The sequence below is a fragment of the Canis lupus genome, chromosome 23 (assembly GCF_003254725.2).
Source record: "Canis lupus dingo isolate Sandy chromosome 23, ASM325472v2, whole genome shotgun sequence".
In the NCBI taxonomy this organism is placed as follows: domain Eukaryota; kingdom Metazoa; phylum Chordata; class Mammalia; order Carnivora; family Canidae; genus Canis; species Canis lupus.
In genome coordinates this window covers 7653286-7674489 of record NC_064265.1, presented here as the reverse complement: position 1 = coordinate 7674489, position 21204 = coordinate 7653286, and the positions used below count along the sequence as shown (strand labels likewise).

Below are 21204 nucleotides of genomic sequence, written 5' to 3'. Positions count from 1 at the left end.
GATGAAAAGGAAAGACACTGCTTCAACATCTCCTATTTCAAGAAGCCTGATCCATTCCTTTCTTTTTGGCAGAATTAGTCATTCTCTGAGCTCCTGGAAACAGCAATTTTCAACCTCTTTTAGCAGAGAAGACCTACTGTGCTATCCCCATGTCTGAAACAGAAAAAAGTGGAGGTTCTCTGGTCGTAAAGAAGGTAGGCAGCCAGAGTCCAGCGTGCTCGGCCCCCTTCCCAAGTCTGCCTATCCCTACCCCAGAGCCAGTTTTAAAACAGTTTTAAAACCATAGCTGAGTACTTGGCAGTCCTGGCTCCAAGTCCTTCTCACTCTGTCAGGTAATGATGGATCTTCCTGCTGATGGACTCCAGTGCCCTGTGAATTCTTACAGAACACGGTTTCGAATGCATGTCCTCCTGTCGCCTAAACCAGGATCATGATTCATTATGTGATTCATGAATGCACAGATTAATACATTCAATGTCCTCTTGGCTATAATATGAGATGAAGCATGAATGTGATTCAGTCTGCAACAAGACATCTGGGGTTTGAAGCTTGAGTCTCTGAGCGTCTGAGTGTGCTTCCCTTCTCTCTACCTCAAAAATAGAGTTGCAAATGTTATTTCTTTGCAGGGAGTTCTGGCCATCCATCCATCCATCTGCTTACCCACCCACCCACTCATCTGTCCACCCAACCATCTGTCCATCCATCCCATCCATCTGTCCATCCATCCATCTATCCATCCATCCATCCATGCATCTAACAAATGCTTACATAGCAACTGCTATGTGCCAGGCACTGTGGGGGTTCCGTGACGAATCAAGCAGGTGGTCCAGGCTCTCACAAAGCTTCCAGTTTTTAGAGAATACTGACCAATTAGACCCATAAATGTGAAATTATAATTTTGTAAAGTGCTCCAAAGGAGAGGTTCACGGTTATGAAAGATTCTGAGATAGGCATGGCAGTCAGAAAGAGTTCCTAGAGGAACTGCGTGAGCTGAGAGTGACGAGTCAAAAAGGAAGGGAGGGAACAGCATTCTAAGAAGGAGCAGCATGTGCAAAACCCCTATGGCAGGAATATGCTTGGTAGGGGTGATACAGGGCCAGCAGACAGTGGGGTTGGAGCAAACAGAATGAACAAGAAGCCAAAGGAAGATGTTCAGGATGAAGCTGGACAGATAGGAAGGGCTGGAGGCTGTGTTAAGAATCATCTGCTTTATCTTAAGAGGAATGGGATTCCAATGCAGGGTTTTGACCAGGGGAGGGACATGGTTCGCAGTATGCCTGGAGCACTTAGCTGAGAAAGGACTGTAGATTAGGAGGAAGAGCTTCACGTGGTGGGGCGTGTGTGGGTTCACGGAATAAACCTGGGTAGCAGGGCTGCAGGGGAAATGGTGCTGGGGAGGTATATGGTGCTTTTCAGGTATGAAAGGAGGTGAGGAGAAAGGGAAAGAGATTGAGGATGAGGAGGAGTCTCATGGTGGAGGTTGATAGGAGGCCAAGAGATGGGGAGACAGAAGTTCTGAGCAGTGAAGGGATGGATGATGGCATGGCCATGGACTTAAGCTGGAGGGCTTAGGTGCCGGATGTTAATTAAGAATACATAAGAGAAGGAGGAGTTGAGGATTTGTCTCAACAGAGGTTCTGAGGAGGACAGACGTGAGGCTGGGGACACAGCCGGCCCCGATACCGGGCATCCTGCCTGCTGCTGTAAAGTTTCATGTACTTGAGGTTGGCAGGCTAGTGTCAGGGGACCACCGGGAGCCAACTTCCAGTCTGAGGCAGCTGGCAAACCAGAACCAGAGAGCTCAATTCACTTCTGTGTTTCTGGAAACTTTTACAATCCCACCACTGCAAATATGCCTAATGTCATAGCTGGCAATGCTCAGGTGTCTGTGTAAGGCCTGAGGACATGACTACAACAGGGTGCCCCCGGTCCAGGACTCTGCTGGACAACGGCTGCCGGGGATGAAGGGACCTGCAGTCAGCCCTACCCAAAGGGAGCTTCGACCTCAGACCCAGTCGGCGGAAGGTCAGTTACAATGGCAAGAGGCTGTCTGCTGTCAACATCACACACGTCTCACAGAAAAGGAATTTGAGTACAATAAAAAGTAGAAAGGGAGGAACATCTGGGACAATGAAATGACATTTCCACCTGCTTCTGATTACATCTAATAGCCAGTGAGGGTGTGTGGGAGGGAGGACAGAGAAAGGGCTGTGAGGGCTGGAAGAAGTGCTCCCCACAGAGCCAAGCCTTAAACTGCTCTCAGAACACAGTCTTCGGGGAGCACACCAGCTCAGGGGAGCAGGGACACTTATGGAGACAACATCAATGACCAGAAAACACACTGCACGTTTGGCAAGATTGATACTGTCCGTCTATGCTGTGACAGACAGACATGCCAAGCACACCGTGGCTGCCAGGCGCTGGGTTTCAGAGAAGCCTTGCCCCATTAGCACACGCAGAGGAATGAGCTGGGCTGGTGCTAATTCCTTTGTTGTTAATAACGGGTCACATTTGTTGGGGACTTACTGAGTTCCTGACATTTCGTTGAGGAGTTTATATCCACTACTGCCCATAATCCTCACCACCGCTCTTTAAAGGGAGGAGGGGGGAAAAATTTAAAAAAAAAAAAAAAAAAAAAAGGGATCCCTGGGTGGCTCAGCAGTTTAGCGCCTGCCTTTGGCCCGGGGCGTGATCCTGGAGTCCCGGGATCGAGTCCCACGTCGGGCTCCTGGCATTGAGCCTGCTTCTCCCTCCTCCTGTGTCTTTGCCTCTCTCTCAATTTCTGTGTCTATCATGAATAAATAAATAAATAAATCTTTAAAAAAATTTTAAAAAAATAAAGGGAGGAGGGGAGGACAGCTCATTTATCTCCAGCTATCTTGATGAGAAGCTGTGCATCTGGTGAGGGCCCAGGCCACAACAGGAAGAGCTTCAGAATCAACAGACCCTTTAGTCTGCACACAATGTGCTTCCCAGGCTACCGGAGCCACGGGTCGCTCTGAAGACCAAGGGCCAGCTGCTTACCACCCATGACTGTGATACCTACCACCTGCTCAGAATGGTGTTCCCTTTGTGTGTGGGCACAAGGCCATGGGCCAGAATGGGGCAGAGGAGCACGGTATTAAGGAAGACTCAGGACTTGCAAACAGGCGCACCCAGCAGCCAGTCCTGGCTCTTCGACCGACACGCTGTGGCACCTCAGGTTGGAAGGTCTTTCCAGAGCCTCAGTTTCCCCAACAGGAAACGAGAGTCATGATACCTGGCTCAGAAGGTCACCAGAGCTTATCACATCAAACGCCAGGCACACCACAGGGATTAAATACCACCTTTCACAGCAGAATTCTCTAAAGACCAGGGGTTCAATGAGGGAGTACTGAGGCCACCAACGGAAATGGGAGGTAAAAAACTGGGGGAATTTGGGGTACCTCAGCTCTGATTCAACCAAACCATGTTTCAATTTAGGAGTGGGTTCCATTGTTTTAAAAAATAACAGCAGTGATGATGATCATGATGGTAACCAGAGATCACTGATTTAGAATAAGCTGGCTGAGACCCTGGACGTTTTGGGGGAGGGAGAGGCTTATTCTTCATGTGGTTCATCCTGTCCTTGGTCATCTCTTTATGCCATGAGAGCCACTATTAAGTGAATGCCCACATGGATGCTCCAGGCAAGGGGCTTTGTATCAAGATGTCACTTGATCCCTCCCAACTCTTTTGGTCAGGCATTCCCTACATGTGGCCAGCACAAACTGCAACATCTTTACTGACATAAATCTACATGTCCATTTCCATCTCCTCTGCCACCATCATCTCTTGCCAGGGAACTGTCACAAGCTTCTAACTAACCTTATTTTCACCTTTCCTTCTTTCAATCCACTAACCACATGGCAGCCTGTGATTTTTAAATATACAGTTGACTCTTACATCACAAGAGTTGCAAGAGTTGGTTTGACCTGTGCAGGTCCGCTTCTATGCGGATTTTTTTTCAATAAATACAGTACAGTACTATAGATGTATTTTCTCTACCTTACGGTTTTCTTTTTCTTTCTTTTTTTTAAGATTTTATTTATTTATTCATGAGAGAGACAGAGAGAGGCAGAGACACAGGCAGAGGGAGAGGCAGGCTCCCTGCAAGGACCCTGATGTGGGATTCGATCCCGGAACTCCGGGATCACGCCCTGGGCTGAAGGCAGACGCGCAACCGTTGAGTCACCCAGGCATCCCTACCTTATGGTTTTCTTAATGACATTTTCTTTTCTCTAGCTTACTTTATTTGTGAATATATAGTATGTAATACAGATAACATAACCACATATGTGTTAATTGACTGTTCATGTTATCAGTAAGGCTTCCAGTCAATAGTAGGCCATTAGTCCTTACGTTTTTTGGAGAGACAAAAGTTATATGTGAATTTTTGGCTGCCAGAGGGGTCATTGTGACTCTGTGTTGTTCAAGGGTCAATTGTGTATTGGATCATGCCATTCCCTACTTCAAACAGAAGCTCTCAGAGGCTTCCTTTTGCTACTGCCCCCTGGCGTTACATGGCGTGGAGTTGCCTATGCGTTCCCCTGCAGATATATTCACTGTTCCCTGGGGGTCTTGACACACTGGTCTTTGAACAGTGAACATAGTGGGCTGTTTGGACCTTCAAGCAGCTCTTCCCTCAAGCTGGGGCACCTCTTTCCATTCTTGGCAAGCTAATTCCTTCTCATTTTCTATATCTCAACTTCCTCAGAGAAAGATTCTTTGACCCCCTTAACAGAGAGCAGGTTACTCCCATAGAACTAACCTCAATTTGAAATGAAATCCTTTTTTGCTTCCCTGATTACCATCTGTTGTCCTCTCAGTCATCTCTGGGAGTACAGGGACCATGTTTATTTTGTTTCCCATTGAATTTCTACTGCCTAGTACAGCACCTGGCTCTTAGCAAGCCCCCAGTAAGTATTCATCAAATAAATAAGCAACTGGTACCTGTTAAGAAGTAGGACTCCTCTTCTGGCAAATGCTGAGATATTACTTAATTCCTTATAGTTAATAACTGAATTCTCACTTGTTGGGGGTGGTGGGTGAGAGGGAGGACCACCTTTGGATGATGGTATATGATGGGGATGGTGGTGACCTTCTAATGACCCTCATCTGCAACGTAACTTGCTGTTCAAGGGGGGAAAACTTTCTTGCCATGTAGAATGTAATTTTAACTGTAACTGGCCACATAAGTGTAAAGCACATGTCATAATCCACTTGGTGACTGTAACAACTGTAAAGCTCACACCAAGAAGCAGTACAACAAAAGGACGCTAAGAGGCATCTTTTGGAGTAATCTCTGTTTACCATGTTAAGTGATGCCTCTCTGGTTGAGATGCCCTGGCTTGCATCTTTGGTTGGGAGGCTGTGGTAGGGTACAGAACAAAGGCAGAAATCTCTAGCAAGTAGAAGCTTTCTCATAGTATGGGTGGGGAAACTGAGGCTCACAGAGCATACCTGCCACCCAAAGTCACACAACTAGGATGTGAGGGAGATGGATTTGAATCTGGGCTTTCCTGACTCCCAAGGGGAGATGCAGTGCTCTGTATTCAGAGGTCTGACTTCTCAAAAGGGCCAAGCCTGGGAATTGAACTGAAATGACTTCAGAGAAAATGAACCTGCAACTTGCTGTCCTGATCCATTAGTGTTTGAGAGGGCAGATTTCTTTAGGAGTGAAAGTATGGCTGTGATCCCATGGCTTCATTGTGGGGTCTGATTAGGGATGAGAGGAGAAAGCCCCTACTGGGGTGAGGACAACCAGGTCCAGTCTGAAGGACCTGGCTGGGCTCCAAGGCCACCTGGGCGGTTTTTAATAGAGATGCTTTAAAACAGGTCAATGATTTCCTTTCCATACTGGATACTTTGCATTTGTCCAGGCTGTTTCACTCCCCTTGGCTCAGTGCCTCCCCCAGGGTCTGGCTGGCTGCAGTGGAGAAGGGGGAGGAACACCAGGCTGGGACTCAAAGGTTCTGGGCACTGTTCTTGGTTCAGTCCCTATGAGATCTTGGGCAAATCATTTCTTCTTCCCAAGTATCAGAGGCCCTGTGTTCAGTAGAGCAAGAGACTAGTGGCTCTAACCCGGGGTGGGAGGCAAAAGGGAATCTTCGGGCACTTGTTAGAAATCTGACCTATCTTCCCATCTGCAGAAGGGATGCTGGTGGCAGTGAGCTGCGCGAGGGAGGTGAATGCCAATGCGGACATATGGTTCCCATGCACCATGGCAGACGGAGAAGGGCCCCAAACATTTGCCCTGTCAAATAAGCAAGGAAACAGCACTCATTCAAGCACACGCTTTCTTAAAAAAAATAAAAAAGCAAAAGCGCACAAATACTCCTTAACCATCTTTGGAGAAATATTTTTACATTCCCTCACTAAGGTTGCAGCTTGCCCAAAAGAATGGTCTAAATGATTGAACAAGGACTCTGGCTCAGAGGGATGCCCTAAGAAGAGCTTGGGAATGGTTAGTTGGCCCAATATTGAGCCTCAAGGATTGGAGAAGCACAGGGGAGGGGACACTTGTCACTTTTTAGCAGTTCCGTGATGACCTCCCTCCTAGTGCTGGGGAATCCTCCTCTGCGTGAGTCTCAGGGCAATGGTGAGGCAGAAATGTCGGTGATCTGCTTTCCCTGGGATGTGGTCTCCTGGTGACAGGGACCTAACCTCAGCTAGTGAAAGCCTCCTGCCTGACTCTGGAGCAAGGGGCCGAGAGAAGCTAGGCACATCTGTGTCCCGGGCACCACGCCAGGCTCTTCCTGTGGCCTAACTGAGCCTGTGGTCCTGGCTCCTTGGGTTTCTTAATTCCTCTCCTATCACTAGTCTGGTTCTCCAGCCTTCTTGGCAATTCTGGGAGCCACAATAGCCTCTGAACCTACTGTGATTCTGCAGAAGAGAGACAGAGCCAGTCCCTCCTACTTGCTCCTAAGATCTCAGCCTGGTACACAGTCCACATGGCAATGACTTATTTGTCTACAGATTTATGTGTGTATCATATTTTCTGCTATTTGAAAATATCAAGGAAATAGGTCTGCTATGTAATTCATAGAGGCTTCTCACCCAGCTTGGGAAGGGAGTTGGGGGCGGTGGCTTGCAGTCGCAAAGCCCATTCTCCAGATTTTTGGTTTGCCCTGTGGGAGTTTTTAGCTTTAGTTGTTGGCAACTCTCCCTGAAAAGTAAGAAGGGCTGGGTGGAATAAGAATACGAGATGCAGCATACTCTTGGCACCTGGAAACCAGTATGGAATGCCACCTCACTGGTCTCACCTGGAACTCTCAGGTTTGGATCTGCACACAGATAAGCTTGGTGTGGTTGGTCTTGGACAAATGCTAACACATGACCTGGAAAGTACTCCCACGTCTATTTATCAATAATCAGGGCAAATGCTTCAAGAATCTATTACATATTTCTACGTATTCATCCAAATGCTTTGTAAAGCACCACTCAGACCAGAGCATAAAAAGAAAAGATCCACAAGGTCACAGGAAAATCATTTCATGTCCCTGTCGATGACATTTACCATTGTGTACACCTACCTCATGTAGTTACAAATCAGATTTCTCTTCTTGCCCATACCCTGTTCATACCAGCTACAGGTACACTTCCTATTCATTCCAAGGCCATCAAAATTTGGTACCTAATCTAAAATCTTGTGAAATTTTGCTTGGTTTAAATCTGGTGGCTACCCTCCATGGAAATTTCCCCTCAAAAAGACAGTTGACAGAGAGCCAGGCATTCAGAAGACTCATGCAGGGAAGAACGTGTTTGTTCTAAAAAAGTAAACCTTCCTACTCAGAAAAGATTTCTTTTTTCCTGCCAGGAAAGTTGAGAACAGATTGTAGGACTTCATCTTAGCTCATGGATTGAAAAGGCAAAGTCCTGGAAAGGAGGGAGAGTGGGACATTGTAGGATTCTGATGGCTGAGTACTAAAGAAAAATCAGTTGAAATGAGAGCTTCTTCCAAAGAACTCTTGATAATGAAAATATCACCATAGTGCTCAAAACGGAACAGTAATTAATGGAAGTGGTATTTTGGGGGCGTACAGATGACTCAGAAGCCAACAATGGGACATTAAGCAATGTCTTCCTGGATCCCACAGTTCAGTGTTGTCATCGAAGGCAATGTGCCGATTTTTTTTTTCATCTACACAAGGGATTCCACCTGTAGAAAACCTGCTAAATTACATCCATTTGCTCTTAACTGGGAACACTGTGGTCTACCCAAATATTCCAAACCTCTCATGTTGGGCATGGATTGCATTCTAGAAAACTCTTTAACCAGAGCTATGACAATGAGTGATGAATTACGATCTCCTTCACTTCTCAGGCGAGAGTCTGAATTAGCAGTGCAATGGCCAAAAGGCAGGGAGGGAGAGGCAAAAGCCAGCTCCAAATATCCAACTGCCAGAAAAACTCCTCCTCAAAGGTGAGAGATGCCAACGCCTTTCCTTCTCATCCCATTTGGTTTCCGTTATTAAAATTAGCACCTGGTCAATTCCTTGGTATGAATAGAGGAGTCAAGCTCCGCATCTGATGGATGGCCCTTTCCAAGCCCTGGGGCAGCTCAAACATCCCATCTCCGGAGCTTCACAGATCCACTTTCATTCTGTACCAGCCAACGCTCTCGTCTCTTGTTCGCTGCACACAGGAGCAGGCCTGAGGTTTCGAGGTGGTCCCAGAGGCTTACTGTTTAGGGTCTTATAAGAGTGGGCTCTGGTCTGATCCCCATCCTAACCTTCAGATGCATGGTGTTTCCATTGTTGATGGGAAATAAGTTAACAACCTTTTCTTTTTTTAAATTTTTTAAATTGGAGTTCAATTTGCCAACATACAGCACAACACTCAGTGCTCCTCCCGCCAAGTGCCCCCCTCATTGCCCATCACCCAATCACCCCAACCCCCCGGCCACTTCCCCTTCCACTACCCCTTGTTCATTTCTCAGAGTTAGTTAGCAACCTTTTCTTTATAGATACATAATCTCTATGAATTTATCACATATGTAAATTTATCACAGCAACATGGATGCTTCCAAGAGTCCCCGAGAGAAGGTGAATTCCAGGGAAGGAGCACAAAAAAGTAATGTCATTGCCTAGCTCAGTGGCAAAACCAGTTCACAGGTTGCTGTTTCCCCTTTCTATCTGCCTAGGATCTGAGTGTGGGTGTCAGGGATGTGCCTCCCTGCCCATCCCCGAAAGCCAGTAAAGGGCAGCACAATCCCAAGGCCACACTTCCCCTCCGGTCTCTCTCAAACCCCGACGTCCAAGCTTCCTTGCTGCTGTGCCCTCCTATGTCTCTGAGGCTTGCATCCCAACTGTACTCTATGGAGGACAAGGGGTTAGAGAATGAAAGAAGGTTCTAGGCCTTGGAAATTTGGATGTGACCTCTTTAAAGTTATTTAAACAACTTGTTTTTAAAACATCCAGTGTTTATCCATGAAGCAATGTTATGGGGGTGGCACAGATGAGATTTCAGGGAAAGGTCTGAAAAAGATAAAAATAGTCTTGGCTTTCTGAATGGAAATTCAAGCCCTGTCAAGGGTACTTCCAGACTATTTTTCCTTTGGCTGGTCATAGCAGGGAGCTTTCACATAATGATGGCACAGTAAAGAGCAATGCTATCACAAGAGCAGACGGCAGAAATTCTCCATGTGGGCCTGGAAGCCAAGGCAGGCATGGTCTTGGGTCTACCACAAATCTTGGCTCAGAGACACCATCTTTACCCTCAAATTCTAGCACCAAGCCACCCAGATTTCCCCACCCTCTAAGGAGTGCTGTTCTAGGGGTGGCTGACTCACCGTCATCTCTTCTGGGTTCCCGTTGGCTATCTCCACCACCCTCAGGGCAGGGTCCACCTTGACCTTGGCGCGGGTCATAAACTGGATGACAGATGAACTGTCCTGTGGAGGAAACAATACAACTCAGACTTTTTTTTTAGCGATAGTGGTTAGGCCTTAAGGTACCGGGCAAAACTGAAATTCTAAGATTCCATGGGAGACGGACAAAAATGTTATCACTGAACCAGATACCTTCCCATCCCAGGTACCTACATAAGCAGAATTTTACAGTCTCTGTTGAGAATTCTTTCATGCCATGGTGGGTGCTTAAAAATGGAAGTTTTGCCAATCATCAATACATGCAAGCTTGTGTGCCGTGGTTTCCAAGTGGTAAGAGCCAGATATTTGGATATTGATACTGACATATTCACAAAGAGTAGAAAATAAATAAAGCTGTTTAATTGTGTACAACAAATCCGGGCCTGGCATTCCATAGAAGGCATCTGATTTCTATTTCTCAAGCATCTTCCTTCTCTGACCACAACCCTCAAACCCTTTACATGAGTTACTTTTAACTCTTTCTTTACCCTTACAGGAGGGGGTAAAAATCCATTTGTCTGGGGGTCAAATCCATTTCACATGGGGAGAGGGTACCGGGTAGAGGGAAGGAGAAAGGGAAACATCTGGTTTTTAAATCAGGCTGTGGCCTGAGAAGCAAGGGGTCTGGGGTGGGCGTGGGCGTGTCTAAGACTCAGGAAGAGTCCACTAGCCAGATGCTGTCGCAGGCCTTGGTGGGGGTTCAGATCCAGATAATGAGAAAATGGTTCCCAGGCAGGGATGCAGGAGGAATTTAGAAAAAGGGCAAAACTCTGGCTCCGGAAAGGGTCACGACCTTGAGCCAGTGGTACAGATGGTGCTATACTGACCGCAGTGGAGGAGCAGCCTGGCTTCAGGCGTGGAAACAGAGTGCAGGCTACTGGAGTGTTCCGCAGCCCACCTGCTGGGGGGAGCTGGAGCTCTGTCAGGAAGGTGTCTCGTAGTTCACCCACCCACATCTCCTCAGCCTGCCTGTCGCACACGGAGGCACAGATCAGATGCCAGCTTCCACCCACTTCTGCCAAAACCTACCCCCCCGAGAAGTGAAAGCAGAGGACTCTCATAGGAAACCGTTCTGAGGGAGCCCCCCACTCATCTCTGTCAAAGAAATCACAGAAACCTTCCTGGGATGACATGGGGATGCTACTTTGTGTACTTTACCTGGGACTTACGCACTAGTTCTTATTCTTAAACAGCAATAAAACCAATTTTATTCTTACTTTTATTTTTTTAAAAGATTTTATGTATTTATTCATGAGACACAAAGAGAGAGAGGCAGAGACACAGGCAGAGGGAGAAGCAGGATCCCTGTGGGAAGCCCGATGCAGGACTAGGTCCCAGAACCCCAGATCATGCCCTGAGCCAAAGGCAGATGCTTAACCCATGAGCCATCCAGGTGCCCCTAAAACCAAATTTAAACGCTTCTTGGAAGCTTGTCACTCAAACTGCTCCAGTGAGCTCTCATGAAGCAGTAAATAATTTTGTATGCAAATCGTCTTTTCCTGACTTAACAGTTTTGCAGATTTGTGGCTTTATGTGTCAGGATATACTGTGTTTGCAAGCTTGGATAATCATCATCTTGGATATTTATACAACAATAACAGTAATGACAATGGTAACTGTCAGAGTCAAAGGCCGAGCAGATGAGCAGCCTGCCACAGGACAGGCCCCTGGTGGTTGTAGAAGAACACTTTCAGAGAAATCTGAAGCCTCTGTTAATTTAAAAAGGCAGACCTTACATTTCAAATGAAAACTTGTTAGGATCAAAACAATAAGACCTCAAATTCCCTTGTCTGGTGCTGGATCTTGAGGTCAAAGGAAAATAAACACAACCATAGACACAGGCAAACCACAAGGCTGGAGCAGCTCCATAACCTTTGGGAGGCCAGAGGGCTCCCAGAGCCGGCCAGTGCTCACTCCCCAGGGGAGGTCGTGGCTGGCTTTGGGGCACTGACATTCTGCATGTCAAGCGCCGGGAGCAACTGATGCCCCATCTGGTTCCAGGTCAGCCTCATTTTAGGCTTTCCTCAGCACCTGGAATTTCTGGTTTCTGCAGAAAGGGCACTTGCAGGGAGAGTGATCCTCTAACACCTACATATGACACCCCACAGCCATCTCTTGGGGTGCAGATTGGGCTGGATGGCCCTTGGGAACAGCAGTCCAAACTAATTTCCCTGCAAAGGAAATCTGAGAGAACTGTGCACAGCTTCCCCTGAGTGTGTGTGGGCTGCACCAACGACAGATGGACAGTGGGCGAAGCATCCTGTGTCCCCTCTGCCTGAGATTTCTCAGGTCCACATGCCACTGCCATGCCTAATTTAAAAACTAACGTTGGAAAGACTTTTCTAAAGATATTCATTCAGGTTTATACTGAACACATTTAGTTTTTCCAGAGGAAAATAAATAGAATCTCTGTGGCTAACATGCATATTTTATCTTCACAAGTGATTATTTTTAAAGCATCTTGTTGGATGTGGCCTTTCAGAGTCAGCAGCTCTTATGTTAAAATAAAAATCAGTGAATTCATATGACATTTTTAAAGAACCACTAATTCACTGACTGAGGTATTTTTAAATGAGGCACTTTTGATAAACTCAAAATAGGAATGACAAAGTCATCTGAAATTCAGAAGTTGGACTTCTCTGAAGGTAGGTGTTGGCCAAACAAAGGACTGGTAAACAACCACCCATGGGTCAAAGCTGGGCCTTTGCCTGTTTTTGTAAATAAAGTTTTATTGGGACACAGCCATACCCAGTCATTTGAGCATGGTCTATGGCTGTTTTCACACTACAATAGCAGAGCTGAGCTGTGGCAAGAGACTGTATGGCCTGTAAAGCCTGAAATATTTACTACTGGCCTTTTACAGAAAATGTTTGCCAACCTCTGATTTAGAATTGGGTCCGGAGAGCAGAGGTACTGGCATCACTTGGGAGCTTGTCAGAAATACAGAATCTCAAACTCCACCTCCCAGGAATTTCCATTTTAATAAGGTCTCCAGGTGATTCGGATGCAAGCTAAAGTCTGAGAAACTTAAATGTGCAAACAAAACACCTGGTGAGCTTATGAAACTGAAGATGCTGTGTCTGAGTCATAGAGCCCAAGATTCTGCATTTCTTTTTTCTTTTCTTTAATTCCACATTTATAATAAGTTCCCAAGTGATGCAGATACTGCTGGTCCTCAGACCACACTTGGAACAGCAAGGATCTGTATCTCCCACCCTCAGCATCCTCCAGCAGTGAATTACCAATGGCATTTGCCAGAGAAGTTTTAGAAGGGGCAGAGTTTCTGAGAAAACCCACTTCAATGCTTTTAAATTCCTCAGGAATCACCTACTTTTAATTTATGTTTAATTTTTAAAAAATATTTTATTTATTTATTTGACAGAGAAAGACAGATCGAGAGAGTGAGGGAGCACACACAAGCAGGGGAGAGGCAGGCAGAGGGAGAGGAAGAAGCAGGCTCCCTGCTAAGCTGGGAGCTCTTTATATGGCTCAATCCTAGGACCCTGGGATCATGACCTGAGCTGAAGGCAGATGCTTAACCAACTGAGCCACCCAGGTGCCCCGGATTTACCTTCTTCAATATTTCTGTGTTCAGCAGCATGTAAATGTCTATAGTACGACTTTCTTCTTTAGCAAGTGCACTAAGGTTACAGTGAATTGTTAGGCAAGAAATTCCTGGTTTTTCACAGTCCTGAGAAGAAAAATCAGAGAACTTACAAATGCTATTAAAAACAAAGACAAATGCACAGTTTATGGAGCAGAGTGGTCCATGAGGTTCTATTCTGGTCACTACAATAGCAGGCATTCCCAGGAATTCCACAGTTAGATGCAATCATCATTCCTTCCTGCCACCAGAGGGCAACAGAGGGATTTCCTGCCCAGCAGGCACCAGAACATACTTTCAAGTCAAGCAAATGGGAAAAAGCCTGGTTTACCCTATCAAAAAATTGGATTTCACAAGGAGAAATAATCATTCTTAAAAATAAACACATTTACATATTCCGAAATTATTTTCCTTAGAGTTCTGAACACAATATGTATTTCCTTATATTATGTAACTTTTGCCTGTGCAGTGGCAATTATACTTTCATGTTCCTTTTTCAGGTAGAGCAAATAAGAGGGTTAAGAAGTCATAGGACTCAAGAAAACATATGAGTAAAGAAAAGCACGTTTGACAGGAAAACACGTGAGTCACCAATAGAAATCTAAATTCCAAATTAAAGTTACAAAAGTGGAATTCTTCTCTTTTCTAAGGTAGGATCCAGAATGTATATACATAGATTTATGATGTTTCAAGGGTAAGGTAAGACTGTCAGCAGATACAGAGTCCTGTCTAACAACTAGATATCACTGTGCCTAACAATTCTAAGGGCTTTCAAAAGTAGTTGTGTCATCAGCACTAGGTAAGTAAAAAAAACAAAAAACAAAAAACAAAAAACCACAAAACACAAAACAAAACAAAAAACCTGGGGGGGGGGGAAGAAAAACCCTCAAACCCAAAAAACCACCCCCATATTCCAAGTGGCAAACAGTCCTACTTTTTTTTTGGTCAGGAAAAAAAAGAGAAAAAAAATGTGAGCAAGATGTGCCCAGCTTGAAATAAGGAGCTAAAGAGATGTAACCAAATACATGGGGGAAAGGAGGCTTTGGGAAAACATACAATTCTATCTTCAATACGCTCACTTTAAAACAATGGAGGTAAAACTTATACATAGTGGACAGAATTAATCTTAATGGCCCATCTTGATATATTTTACATGTCACACCCAGATCAAGATGTCGAACATTTCTGGTACTTAAGCAGGTTCCCTCATGCCCCTGCCTGTTGCTATTCTTTCAAGAGTAACCACTATCCCAACCTCCAACATCATTGCTAGGCTTGTTATCTGAATGTCATATAAGTGAAATTTTATACGTGTGCTTTGGCTCCAGCTTCTTTCAGGCGTTACTATGTCTGTGAGATTCATTCATGTCGCTCTGTGTGGTAGTATTGTTCATTACTCTGTAATATTCCCCTGTGCGGCTATGCAACAATGGTCTACCCATTCTCCTGTTGATGGGGATCTGGAATTTTCCTAGCTTTTAGCTATAAGAAGATTGCTATAAATGTTCTTATCCATGTCTTTTGGGGGATAGAAATACTCATTTCTCTTGGGGATATACCTGGGAGTGGAACTGCTGGGTCACAGGATAGAGAGATGTTTAGTTTAGTGGATCCTACCCAAGAGTTTTCCGAAATGCTTGTAGGAGAACCATCACTCTTGATTAGACTCATATTTGTTGGAAAAATGTTTTACTTTGTGTTTGGTGGGTTGCAAAGGTTTTCCTTTTGCCAGGCGATGGAATTTGGAATGTAAATTTAACACTTTGATTGAAACCTCAGGCTGAAAAATAGGAGTTGACCACAGTCCTTGTGACTTTATACGCCAATTGATGAAAACCAGATTTGGGAAATAATAAATGCCAAATAGAAAACTGGCCTCTCATCTCAGACTTGCCTTCCTGGTGAGGACCACCCATGTTAACCCAACTAGTAAGCAAATTCTTACCAAGACTTTTCTTCCAGACTTTGTGAAAAAGGCAAATATTGTATGGAAGATATTTTCTTGCTCCTGAGGGATGATGCAGGGGGTTGGGTTTTTCTGGAAAGAACAGTTTCCCTTCTCTTGGCCCACCTGAAAGTGAAAAGAAATAGATCAGAGCGGTCTGACCCAAGAATGAAATCATAAGCTTGTAATCCCTTCTTGCAGGGGTGATAGCAAAGTCATCTCTTCCCCCTCATCCATTGTCCAGTGGACAATATGGCTGCAAAGCTGAAGGGCAGGGTAGTAGAATCAACCAGGCCAAACAATCCTAAGTCCTTAAATAATCAAGATGAGATGGCATATAACATGCAAATGGGGTGTGACTAGGAGATAGCGAGACTTTTTTTTTTTATAAATTTTATTTATTGGAGTTCAATTTGCCAACATAAAGAATAACACCCAGTGCTCATCCCATCAAATGCCCACCTCAGTGCCCGTCACCCAGTCACCCCCACCCCCACCCTCCTCCTCTTCCACCACCCCTAGTTCGTTTCCCAGAGTTAGCAGTCTTTCATGTTCTGTCTCCCTTTCTGATATTTCCCACTTATTTTTTCTCCTTTCCCCTTTATTCCCTTTTACTATTTTTTATATTCCCCAAATGAATGAGACCATATAATGTTTGTCCTTCTCTGATTGACTTACTTCACTCAGGAGACAGAGAGACTTAAGGAACAAACCAACCTTATACTTTACGGTTTCTAAAGCACATTTATAAGCCTCCTTGTAGCTACTCTCTGAGATAAGCTTTCATGCTTTGTCCAGATGAGGAAAATGAGATTCAGGTTAAGTCATTTGCCAACAATCACAGAGTTCAGAACCCAGGTTTTGAAGCCAGGTCTTCTGAGCCCAAGTCTTCGTGCATGGTCCACTGCCAGAGGTTTTCAAACTGTGTTCCATGGAACTCCTAGGGTGCTGTAAAACCCCATAGTCATCTTCCTAGAGAGAAGAGGCATCTAGCAGGACTTCTCTGGGCCCCATTCTCTGCTCTAACTAGAGCAGCAACCACATATAATGTCACTTAAAATGAGGGTTCTACTTAAAAAAAAAAAAAAAAAAAAAAAGGTTGGGCAGCCACCACACTGAGCCATACGGGAGCTTATATGCCCCTGAGCTCTTGGTGAGTTATCTGATCTTGCTTCTGATGGCAGTAGCAAGAGTGCTGAGCAACAGCAACATTAAAAACAAAACACATTGAAACAACAGTGTATGGTCTTCCATGGTGGTTTCTTTAAGAACAACACTATTTTTGATGCCTATACTGAGGAAATGTTGATAAAACCTCAAGACTTCTTTACCTAGATCATCACACCACACTGGTTGTGGCCAAGGATCAGATAGAACTTAAGGTCAAGTGGTAAGAGTCATAATTAGTAATTTATAATTTAGGATTGTGTTTATAATCCCATTTCTAACCAGAATTGTCTGTTTAAATCAAACAGTTGATTATTATTTTTAATACCCTTGAGGAAAACATAGTGTGTTTGAATTTATATAAGAATGTTTCAGCTTCCCACTCATGGTAGGGAGCAAAACTTAAAATTTTTACATAAACTTCTAACTTAGGCCAACAGTGCTAGTCTTGTCATGATGAACTATAAAATAAGACTCCCAAATTTGCTGCATTAATCTCAGTTTTATCTTTGGTCTAAACACATATGGCAGGATCTACTATATATGCCTAAAAACAAATAAGATGAAAATCTATTTCCTCAAACTGATTATTAGAAAAGAGAGTGTAGCCTTCACCAATCTCTCATAGTTTAGGATTTATTATTCTTTAAGAATATCTCATAATTTGGGATTGTCTCAATTACTTTATTGGAATCATAAAATCTGGGAAGACATGTCAGTCTGAAATGTTCTCAAACAGTTTTGGCTGCTTTTAGAGGTCATGAGAGGGAATTAATGGGAAGGCAGAAATGAGATTTAACATAAACTTAGGGATTATTCCTGGGGTGCAAGTGTGTCAAACGGTGCTAAGTATTTTAAAGCTCATTTTGGAAAGCAAAACAAGTAGTGAGGATTATGAATAATCACAAGAAAAATGAGAAAAACTGCTGCAATGTTACACAAATAAGCATTGGTGCTTTGCAATAAAATTTCAGCAAGAAGCCTGGATTCAAAATGTACTACATTTCAAATTAATTAGACAAATTCAAGATGATATGCTCTGGAAAACTGTGGACTAAAAAGTGGCTTCATTGTGATATACACTGATCTAAAAAAATATACATTTGTACAAAATCATTTCAGGAGATGTGAGAATGGGAAGAGTAATATAAATTAGTATATTATTCTCACATAATTTTAGGTATGCAACTGCATGGTTAGGTTAAATATTATAAGTAGAGATTATTTAATTCATGTTTCTAACTTCTTTTATTGAGGTAGAATTTACATTCACAAACATGCACAGATCCTAAGGGATCTGGGGTCTGATGAAATTTGACAAATGAAATCACTCACATCACCACCACCCCAGTGAAGGTATAGAATCTGTCACTCACTCCACAAAGTTCCCTCTGGTCTCCTTCTAGTTCATTCCCATCTCCTACCTCCAAGGCAACCACACTTCTCATTCCTACTATGTCGGCAAAAAAAGTGTTAAATGTGCCTCATTAGGGAAGTGGGGGATTGTGTTATTTGAGGGTTACCCTCCATTTAGGCAAACAGGGCACACCGTGGATGGCAAACATTTCATTCATCGAGCATTTGAGAATTTTAACACATTGTGCCCGTGTTCTTAATTCCAATCACTTTTTGCTGGGAAGCATCCTCCACTTTCCCTGTCTTCTGGGGTGGACATTTGCTGAGAGGCCACTGGGAAATGGTCCTTCTGCAGCCCGGGGCAGAGGGTGGGGGTGAGGGCACATTCCTCTGTTGAGATTACTGGGCCTGACCACACAAACACATTGGTCTGGGTTTAGAGAAACAGAATCTCTGAGTCTTGCAGGATGCACTGGTCCTTAATTAAAATCAGGGATGGGGGCAGAGTTTCTCCTAGCTCTGCAGATTGGCACTTCGGGGTCTCTAGGCTGGGAGAGAAAGTGTAGGATCGAGTCCCAGCTCAGCCAGTTTCACTAGCTTCGGGTGTGGGGAGCCTGGCACTGTGAAGACCCCCTCCCCCCATAGATGGGCAGAAAGCAGAGAATGGCAGGGTGAGGAGGGGGTGAGCAGCTGCCGAAGGCTCAGTGCATGCCAGGTGGGGCAGAGCAGAGCTTAGAGCTTCCCTCTCCTTTCCCCTGGAGTTTCGGGGGCTAGTGAATGGGGTGCTGACAACCATGTGATGTTATCCCATGTGACATCTGATCTGCTCCAGTGGAATCTGGAGAAGGGAAATGGAGACTGAGTCTGTGGTGAATGAAAATCTCAGCCAGTTGTGCTCCCGACTGTGGTTACACGGGAATCACTTCAATGGGGGGGGGGGGGCGCATTTTTCTGGGAGGTTTAGGGGGGGTCCTCTTTCAAAGGCAGAATGAAGGTTGCTTGGTGCTGCATGGGTCTGATTCCCACCAGCTAATCCTGCTGCAGACGCTCCCTCAGCTAGAATTGAGCAACTCAGATCCTGGCCGGGTCATAGAAGGGAAGGATTTTTCTGTGTTGGATAGATATGTATGTGACAGTCGCAGTAACACCTAACACTTGTGCAGCCCTTACTATGTGCAGGTTCTGAGTGCTTTACACATACTAGCTCATGCAGTCCTGGCCTTGGGAGGGGAGTACTATTGCTAGCCCCATTCTACAGATGGAGAAACTGAGAGGCAAGGGGAGGCCAGATGACTGCCTAAGGACCCCTGTTAGCAGGCCATCCAGCTCCAGAGCTGGTACTTATGACCACCTCCCTGCCTCTCAGGTATAGAGGCTGAGGATGGGGTTGGGGTGGGAGTCATGGATCAGCAAAAGTGGAGGAAAACCAGACCTTCCTGTTCCTACCTAGGTCAAAGGGAAGGAAGCACTAGCCTAGCAGCCTAGAACGCCAAGAATCCTCCATCCTGACCCATTTCTGCCACTGTGGCCAAAAAAACAACTCCTGGCCAGAGTGTGGGAGATAAAAGTGCCTGCTAGCTGGGGGGCCAGGCTGCCTTGGGTTGGAAGGGGAACAGAGTATCCTGGAATGTGGTTTCTGGGAGGCAGCCTGCAGGTCACACAGTTCCTTGGCCTCAGCTGACAGATAAGGAACCAGAGGCCCGGAGTTCCAGACCTCATCCAAGGTCATGCAACTGGTTGCTGGCAGCAGGAAGCACCCAGTGAAGGATTCCTATGGGACAGATGGTCTTGATGAGCACTTGACAGTCCCGGGTGTCAGCCCTAGCTCTGCTTCCTGAGAGCCATGCCAGTTCGGGTCTCCAGGGCCTCAGCTCCTCATGTAAAATTAGGATGGTGGTCTAGGTAGTTACTAAAGTTGTCCTCACCTGCTAATTCCATACTTTGAGGACTATCTGTGCATTTTGTAAAAGCACGGGGCCATCCACTCTCACATTATGTAGACAAGCAATTGCTGATCCCCCCACTAGCTTGGTTCTAACCACGTTCTTTGCTTAAAACGAAGGGGAAGTACTGTTTTCTTCTCACGTTGCAGACAATCCAAACACCACAGTGCTCATTTCCATGGCTGGCCAGGGACTCTGTGGCCACTACCCCCTGCTCATCTCTGCCCACTCACTTCTCATCAATTTTCCAGACTATCCAAGTCCACATGCTTCCCATGACATGGCTGCTTATCTTCTAGGACCTCTGGGAGCTGGACGAGGTCCATGTCTATTGGAATGTGAATAGAAGGACTTCACCAAAAACACACACACAAAGGACACGGCGATGCAGGACACGGAGTCAAGGCTGGATTCTGCCAAGGCAGCAGCTATTGAGGGTTTTCTGCTGGCTTTTGGTCTCCCCTGCTCCCCTCATCCCGACCCCAAAGAAAACATTATGTAAGTCAAAACCAAGAGATGGTGGTGATTTGGGAAATTGTGAGGAGCCCAAGGAGAATGTGGACATCACTTGGTGGCAGGGTCCGGGTCAGTCTCGGTCAGGAGGGTTCATGGTCAGAAGCCAGCATCTAGAGCTTTTACTTTAGTAAAGTCTTTAGACTTTCCAGGCTGTGGTGGTCCGATCAAGGGGCTGGGGAAACAAAGTATTTCCATGTTATGGCTGAGTGATAGAGGCCTGCATAAAGTCCTCAGAGTTGTTTGGTGACCTAGAATTAGAGAGAGGACACAGATCTCCCCCACTGGGGGCCCAGAACAGAGTAGCCCTAATGAAGTCTTTGTCCCTGGGCCTGAAGACTTGAGAGACAGAGAGGTCCTTTGATCTGTCTTCTGAGTCTCATTCCCCAAGCATATCATCCTGGAAATCAATTCCAACTGTTTAAGGCCCCATCCCTGTGCTGAGTTCAGATAAATGGGAATAATACTGGCTAACATTGGTACTATTCTAAGAGTCATGCACTGAATCTATATAGTACCCACACAGAGAATACTGCGATCAGTAGGGTGACCATATCATTTATTGTCCAAACCAGGACATTTTTTAAAAAAGATTTTATTTATTTATTCATGAGAGATAGAGAAAGGCACAGACACAGGCAGAGGGAGAAGCAGGCTCCATGCAGGGAGCCCGATGTGACTGGATTCCGGGACTCCAGGATCACGCCCTGGGCTGAAGGCAGGCACTATACTGCTGAGCTACCCAGGGATCCCCAAAACCAGGACATTTTTTAGAATAAAGTGGGGG

At 45.3% G+C, this 21204-nt stretch overlaps 1 protein-coding gene across 2 annotated transcripts in view; it reads right to left on the bottom strand.

Annotated features, from left to right (window-relative positions):
• The window catches only part of ITGA9 (integrin subunit alpha 9), a 354014-nt gene that overhangs the window by 40207 nt on the left and 292603 nt on the right, over nt 1–21204 (bottom strand). For both annotated transcript variants that reach the window (XM_049099727.1, XM_025461318.2), the window contains exons 24-26: nt 15439–15564; nt 13461–13580; nt 9812–9913 (exon numbers count right to left, since the gene is read on the bottom strand). In XM_049099727.1, coding sequence (XP_048955684.1) covers nt 9812–9913; nt 13461–13580; nt 15439–15564 — 348 coding nt within the window. The remainder of the gene's footprint in view (nt 1–9811; nt 9914–13460; nt 13581–15438; nt 15565–21204) is intronic.